The following is an 8,588-nucleotide window of genomic DNA, read 5'->3' as shown; positions in this document are numbered from 1 at the left end:
TTACAATTTAACTCAAAAACTTTGTGAAAATAATGAGATGTTAAATGTCTCCAACTCCTCTCTGACTGAATAAGGACAAATGTCAAACATGTCCTCATTTCATTATGAGGACATCAACACAGCCTGAACCATGGAGGTAAAACCATGACCTGATGGAGGAACATCATTCGTTCAAACAGCGTCTGAAATAAATTATCTGAAGCTTTCCTGCGAAGTTTTAAGCCCCTGAGTGATGTTCCTGCTGCTTCTAGTCTGCGGCTGTGGGTTCATTTGTGTTTGTTGTTACTGCTCAGCAGTCGGTTAGCCACATTTCACATTTGTCCCCAGCCCCCAGCGCTCTTTCTGAAACCCAAAGAACCACACGAGAAGAACAAGAAGTGAGAACAAACTTTACTGTTCCTGCGAGAAAGCAGGCAACGACAGAGTCTTACACTTGGAAATAAAATATAACAGGAAACAGTAAAAATATTAAAGACAGTGCATTATGCATTATTTATAAAATACATAGTATCATTTCTATATTATGGAAGAGATATTGCCAATATGGCCATCATAAGACAGTTAAGAGCAGGTTGAGGACAACATGCTTTTGAACATACAATATAATGATTTTTAAAACGTTTGAGACCAGCAGCTGGTTCCAGTGGTTGGACTGGTGGGTTACTTCAGTAAGGAGTAAACATCTGGCTCTTGTACAAAGTCTGAAAACAAAAAATACACACAGTTCAAACAACATGAGAAAAGTATAAAACTAAGCCGGTCTGTTATATTTATATGAAGCAAATTGACAGTATTGTATCAAATCAATCACAGTGAAAATAACATATGAACATATCCAAAAAACATTTTCATTAAGCAAGCATTTCTCAGTGGGTTCAAAACTCTTGTAATTCTGAAATTTGACTGCACTAATGAATCCAAAACCACTTTAGCTAAAAGTGTTGCAGCCAGGCTGTCGCAAATAAGGCTTTGATGCGAAAGAAACCCAGCAGGAAGTTGCTGGTACAGTAGCTTATGTCAAAGGAGAGAGTGTCAGCGGTTACTGTGTGACACATCACTGAGCTGCACGCATACACTAAAACCGAAAGGGTTGTTTCTGAAAGATAACATGTTCTTGTCTCTTATTTTCTTTGTGGAGTCAAAATCAAAAGATATTAAAGTAAAGAATCTGAAAAGACATTTAACTGAGCCGCTCAAAAAGTTCTTCAGCAGTGGATCAAGAAGAAGCTGCAACAAACAGGAAGGCAGTGGCCTCCCTCATGGCAGTCTCAGCTCTTCACACCACTTCCTGTGCTTACACTGAAGGTTAACGTAGGACTCATAAATCCTTATCACAACCAATGTGATGAATTGGTTATGTCGTGCGGCAAGTGTGACACCACAGCTCAACATCTGCTAGACTCACTGCAGTCCTCTCCTGAACAACACTGCCATTAGGAAAAAATAAATAAATAAAATAAAAATGTACGGGCCAGAATAGGAGTTAAAGAAGTCAAATGAAATCGTGGAGACTTTTTCAGTTTTTTCTCCAGAACGTCTCATCGTTTCAATCTTGTCCTCAGTATAATCTCTCTACTGATATGATTGAAAACACTGATATAATACTGTACTCGTGTCTTCAACCCAGGTGCACCACACTGTCAAATGCAACAAGCTAAAAAAAAGATTTGAGAGGTCACAGAGAAGCCAAAACAACATCAAAGCTGGTGGTGCACCAACAGCTGTGACATCACTTCTGGTCTGTGTTGCTGTTTTAGGCGGTGATAATGGAGAGCATGAACAGAATCAGATATCTGTGGGAACCATCATAACTTTCATCTTGATATTTCTGTTGATTTCCATTGACTTTTACCGATGATGGAGGATGTCAAAAATTGTTATTGATACTTTTAATCTAGTAACAGATCTTAGTACATTTTTCACTGCCGGTGAAATCTATCGACTTTTAGTGTGTCTATTTGAAAGAGAGGGCTTTGCTTCTTCATGCTTTCCTGGCTCATGCTGCTTACACACTTTATATTTTACAAAGGGAAAAGTTAAACTTTTCAGGAAGTAGCCTTGTTTTCTTTGTACTGAACAAAGAGCATGTGTACCTCCAGGTCTGTTTGATCGGATTTCTGTTTGTTCATAACTGATGTCTTCAGTTCTCACTGCTGTGTAGACTACAGCTGAATCACTCCCTGCACAACAAAACACACACAGGTCATTAGTGCAAATAGTAAAGCTTATAAAAATGCTGTCAGTATACAGGATGCATGTTAAAGAAAGAGTTATGGTTTCCTATGTGGCATTATAAAATAGTTCTTAGAAACCGTTGGGGGCTTCAGAACTTCTGTGGCTGGATTTCCTGTTTCACCCAAAACACCCCAGTGACATTTTGATTTTTGGCATTAAGTCCAGTTGAAATCCAAAGTACCACAAAGACACCCACACTTTGTCACACCATGTACACAATATCATCAACAGTGTGATGAGAACTCACATTTTACGGTACACTACTGGTTTGGTATCTTTTAAACTTTAATGCTCTCAACTGCAGCAGTTACTTCCTTCTCCTGTTGTTTCACCTGAACATATTATAGAGGATACTTTGCAACACAGAATTGAATTTCACTGATTTTCACGTAGAGCTTTACTGGCATGTTGTGTAATTAATACAGAGCCATTAAAGTTCTGTATAAATATTGATCATCCAGTGGTTGCTGATTTAAGGTAAAGTATTCCAGCTGAGAAGTAATAAATGCAGAAGCTAGTTTTTCAAGGTCACTCTGAGACAGTCCATTTAGATAGATACCATATTTCTAAGATTTTGAGGGCCAAGTACAATAACATCAGCTTTATCTGAATTTAGAAGCAGAGAATTGGAGTTCATCCAGGTTTTTATGTCTTTATTCCTGCAGTTTAACTAATTGGTTTGTGTTACCTGGCCTCATGGATAGATTTTTAGTTTGTTTTTTGTCTGTTTGGGAGCTGACACACATCTGTTCCCAACTCTGGATAGTCATATTTTGGGGGGTTTAATAAATTGGTCCATATTTCTAGAAATGAGAGCTGCTCCATCCAAAGTAGGATGGATGCCGTCTCTCCTAACAAGACCAGGTTTCCTCCAGAAGGTTTGCCAATTATCTATGAAGCCCACATTTTGGACACCACTCAGACAGCCAGCAATTTAAGGAGAACATGCAGCTAAACATGTCACTCCTGGTCTGATTGGGGAGGGGACCAGAGAAAACTACAGAGTCTGATATTGTTTTGGCAAAGTTGCACACCGATTCAATATTGATTTTAGTGACATCCAATTGGCGTAACCGGGTGTCATTACTGCAGACGTGAATTATGATTCTACTGAATTTACGTTTACCCTTAGCAAGCAGTTTTAAATTAAGCTCAATGTCGCCTGCTCTGGCCCCTGGAAGACAATTGACTATGGTTGCCAGTGTCTCTAGCTTCACATGTCTTAGAACAGAATCACCAATTACCAGAGTTTGACCCCCGGCGGGTGTGTCGCCGAGTGGGGAAAAACGGGTACTAAGTAACTAAACATCTGACACAATTAGCAGGAAAGTGCAGGAGGGACAGGTGAAGAGGCCATGCTGCTAGGGAGTCAGCTAATTGCTAAGCTAAGCTATTAAACCCTAAAGACACATTGAGTGAAAACTTTAAATATAAATTAGCGAGTTAATAAACAGAGTGTGTGCTTTGGATGAAATATGTGAAGATTATACAATAAAATGAGAAGTTATCTATGTTTTTTTATTAAATTGTTGTGTGTTATAACAGGAAGTGACACTCTACCGCAGAGATAACGCACATAACAACAGACAACATTTAAACTAGTTTACCTTCCTGTTAGTGTTGAATTCAACTGTGAGCTGCAGATGAGTCATTTAATCTCTTTATCTCCATTAACAGCTTTATCAAACACATCAGTGTGAACACTGCTAAGCAGCTTTGCAGGTTTCTGGAGCTCCAACTATACTGCAACGTGTGAGCAAAGTGCAAACAGGACCCACAACAGATAATCGAACAGCATCCTAGTATTTACAACACATATCAACCCAATGAACTACGTAAAAACCTGTTGGACTCTTGCAGTGGTTCTGAGTCATGATGGAGACAGAGAGCAGTTACACCTCTGGCCTTTTTCTTGGTTGACTCTGATGATGATTTGACCATGACTGATGTTTTCATTTCTCAATAAAGCTTGATGACAATAAAACACACAGAGGACATCACAGCGGAGAGAGTCACACAGATGCTGCTGCTGTTACTGGTCACAATGAGAAACAAATGAATTACATTAGCAACTGGCACTGAAGGACTCTATATGCACAAAAGAACTGAGTCACATTAAATAAACCTACAGAAGCTATTCAGCTGGAAACCCAGGCCATGAAGAATCTGGTGGATATATATTGTTGGTGATGTTAATGCCAAATTATTGTGAGATGTTAATGAGTGCTAGCAACTTTTACACACTATACAAATAAGCAAAATAGCTTGTAGAACTGCAATCAGAGATCTGGGCCAAGCTTTAGCTGTTGGACAAACGGCCTCACATTTGACTCTAGAATACTAGAGTCAACAAAGAGGACTATTCCACTGTCATGTCTACAGCTGGCATGAGGTGTTTATATACAAATTCTGGGCCAGTCATCTCCAATTTTTTTCCTGTCCTGTGTAAAAAAAAAGTCTGTGCTATGCTCAGATGCAACTAAGCAAACTACCCAAATGTTATACTTCATTTTGCATAGGATTGCATAGAGCCCTGTAAAAACCCTCTTTATCACATGACAGTCATGTGAAACACTGAGACCCTCAACAGTTTTATTTCTTCTATCGGTACTGCTGTGAAAAACAAAAACAGAACTGATACAGAAGGTTATATGTGAACCGGTGGACTGTGGTCAGTGTATTCAAACTATGAAACTACAGCGAAATGTGTCACCTGGTCAAAAGGTCAGTATATCACACAAACTATAAAATGATTAACTACATAAAACTAAAACCCAGAATTAGGATATAGGTGACAAGTACTATGGGGAGATTTGATTTATTGTTTGTACAAACTGTTCATTCACATTTTTCCTCTTTTCTTAACAGCCCTGCAGTAAAACCTGAGCAGAGACATCTGATAGACCACAGGCTGTTAACCTCTGTTAACACATTAGAGAGGCACCTTCATGGTCCACTTTTAACACACGTCTTAAAACCCTTTTTTACTCCTTGGTGTATGACACAGTAGGTTCCTGGTTTTATTGTTTTAATCTAATGTGTTAATTTTATTATTTTTGATGTCATTCCAATGATCATTCAATTTTTTTTAAATCTGTATTTTTCTTTTTTTTACCTGCATGTCAGGTGTACAGCTCTTTGTTTTCAGTTGGGAGTTGTTCTGAAAGTTCTATATAAATAAATTGCTTGCCTACTAACAAACCAACTTTGAGCTAATAAAGACACAGACCAGCATTAAGAGAACAAAATTCACCAATTGTCATCTACAAACACAGAACAACTATAGTGTGATAATTTTTAGAATTGAACTGATTTAAGTGAATAATTTAAGGTGCATGTTAATGTAAGATGCAAAGCATAAAAGCTTAAAGCCCCTATGAGCAAGCACTTTACAAATGTGGGAAGGAAAAATTGCATTTAACAGGAAGAAATCTCAGACAGAACCAGCCGCAGATTCTACTGGAACCTGAGCCTTTTTTCTGCATTAGTTTCCCAGAAGGTACCAATAACTCTTAACACCTGACATGTACTAGCTCTCCTTTTTAAAATTGTATTAAGGATCAAAGTGTGTACTATTAGGGGTGTGGTCTGCTTGACTGAGGGGCAACTGCTAGCTGTCTGCTTGCCTTTGTTCAGCTAATTTAAATAACTGAACTGGCCGTTGTTTATGTTGTTGGAGCATTTTTAATCCAATTATCTGACAAATAAAATGGGTTATGGCTAATTAGCAGGTATTAGCAGGTATTAGCAGCGTAATAACCAAGCTAGATAGCATTAGCTGTTAAATGAGCAAAACCTTCTCTTCTAAATATAGTTACTTCTGGCTCCAAACAAACGAGACAACAGTGGCTAAAACAAAAACAATGACACTGAAAATGCCTTAAGATGTATATGGAAGAGAATGTTGTGTGACATTACACATTGCTCTCTTTTAAAGACAATCTATAGTCTCAACCCAACTGAAGATTTAACCATTATGGATACAAGCAAGGCTTAGATGAAAATACTAGAAAGCAAATTCTGTAAATGTTGTTTGTGAAACTGAAGAACTCCCTTTTCCTAAGAAAATGATTGTTATCAAACCTGTTTGCTTGCATTAAGATCTTTTATAATAAACCAAACCCTTACCTTTTGAATAAAATTTTAAAGTCGCATACAAGTATATACTGTACACACACACACACACACACACACAACGTATATAAAAAGCTACCTGTGTTGACTTTAACTGACTGTTGTTGGTGATGTAATTCTTTGAGATCACTGTATATGAGGCCGTCTTCAACATTTTCCAAATCAACTGAAACAAACCAACACGAACACCAAATTAATTTAGCACAGTGATCTTAACGGATACTTGTTAGTAGATAACACGTAACAACTAGTTTACATAACTCTGTGCGTCATATTTCTGAGTCTCACCTGCAGACTTCCTACAAACACGTTGTCTCAGCAACAGAACCACTAACACCAGCAGAACCACAACACACACTGATCCAACAGGCAACAACACAGGGAGAAGCAAGAATGAATCAGGAGGAGAGGTAATAATGGAGACTGGTGTCGGTGTGGATGTAGGTGGAGGTGTGGTGGTGTGTTTGTCTGAAATAAAGCAAACACAGTCATTAAGTTGTCGTCACATTGTGAATGTTGAAAGCTGCAGAAACACAGACAGGTGAGTGTGTCACCTGTGACAGTGATCCAGCTGGATGGAGACTCTCCATGACCGCTGATGTCACACTTGTAGAGGCCTTCATCAGACCTGGAAACATGCTGGATGGTCATGTGACCTGTAGGCTGCTTCCTGATGAGGGAGCCATCTTTATAGAAAGCAGCTGGGAGGTTGGAGGGAGTGGTCTTTGTTTTACAGAGCAGAGTGACGTCATCTCCCTCCATCACAGGGAGGACAGGACTCTGCAGGATCACTGATCCACCTCAACACAGAGACAAACTACAGCATTTCATCCATTTACACACAGCTTCATCAACACTAACTCCACACACTCAGCTTACCAGTGACTGTCAGGTTAACCATGTCACTGATGGGACCCTCTCTGGACTCACACCAGTAAACTCCACTGTCTGATTCATATAGCTTGCTGATGTCACAGGAAGAACCAGCTAGTTTTCCCCACCCATCTCCACACTGAGTTATGTTCGGTTTGCTTGTGTTTCTCCTCAGAGTCCATCCAGCAGAGCTGTCGTCCTCACAGCTCAGAGACACAAAGCCTCTTTTAAAAAACTGAGAACTGCTGGGACTCACAGTCAGACGAGCTGTGAGGGTTCAAAAGAAATAATGTTGAGACTTTTATTGTTGTAAAAAAATACATGACATATCATTGCATAAAACAACTAAATCTAAATACATGAAACTTTGTGTGACTGTAACTATATATCAACAGATTAAGAGCAGGTTATTTGATTCTGTGGTGTGCAGTATCTAACCAGTTACTGAGTTCCTGAGAAGAGAAAAAACATATCTTTTGTTTTGATAACAAAACTTCATTCTGAGCGTTTAACAGATGTAAGCAGACACAAAAGAAGGTTACTGACCTTGGTGTGTTGTACAGCTCAGCAGTGAGATCACAGCTGAAAAGAGATGGTTATAAGTTTAACACAATAACCCTGAAGAAAAATATGACAAACCCGGGTCGTACTGTATGCTTCACTGCTGATTTTGTCTCTAATGCTGTGCAAAATCGAGGACAGTGGATACTGTAGTTCATCTCTATACCATTAGAGCTTCTGTGGTAGGTAATGTTCAATATTAGATTAGCATAACTTTGGATTTGATTTCTGGGTTTATTTCAAAATAAAACAACCGACTCAAGAAACTAATTGGGGGCGGGAACTGCATGACTGAGAAATTGTACGTACAAAATATAACATACAACACAGTTTATATTTATGCAGGTGTATCTGTTACTGACATGAACAGGCTGCCCTGCTCTCAAGCATTGTTTTAGAAGAAAGATAAAAATGACAGTGATGTTACTTAGACGGTGATGGTATTTATGCTAAAGCAAAACATATGATCATTTTTACTTTTTGTTGTGATTTTGGATGTTACCAATGTAAACATTGCAAACTATTCACGACTCAATGCCTAATTATTACACAGACACACAGACTTATATATATATATATATATATATATATATATATACATATATATATATATATATATATATATATATATATATATATATATATATATCAGTTATACAATCAAATCAAACAGAATAAACATTGTTAAAACTGAGAGATTTTACTCACAGAGCAGACAGCGCAAACACGTTTCCTCCATTGTCCTTCGCACTAACTTCAAGGTTTTTGTTTTTTTTTCTTTTATT

General features: G+C 38.2%; 1 protein-coding gene across 1 annotated transcript; it reads right to left on the bottom strand.

Annotated features, from left to right (window-relative positions):
* Positions 1-457: 457 nt before the first annotated feature.
* LOC134617775 (uncharacterized) lies at positions 458-7,164 on the bottom strand. The gene is made up of 5 exons (XM_063463024.1): positions 6,924-7,164; positions 6,658-6,837; positions 6,449-6,535; positions 2,094-2,180; positions 458-701 (listed from the first exon to the last, which is right to left on the bottom strand). The coding sequence occupies exons 1-5, from the start codon at positions 7,129-7,131 to the stop codon at positions 661-663; spliced, it is 603 nt and encodes a 200-aa protein (XP_063319094.1). The 5' UTR covers positions 7,132-7,164; the 3' UTR covers positions 458-660.
* Between the last annotated feature and the right edge of the window lie 1,424 nt (positions 7,165-8,588).

This window comes from Pelmatolapia mariae, linkage group LG3_W (genome assembly GCF_036321145.2).
Source record: "Pelmatolapia mariae isolate MD_Pm_ZW linkage group LG3_W, Pm_UMD_F_2, whole genome shotgun sequence".
Lineage (NCBI taxonomy): Eukaryota > Metazoa > Chordata > Actinopteri > Cichliformes > Cichlidae > Pelmatolapia > Pelmatolapia mariae.
This window is presented reverse-complemented; position numbering and strand designations above follow the sequence as displayed.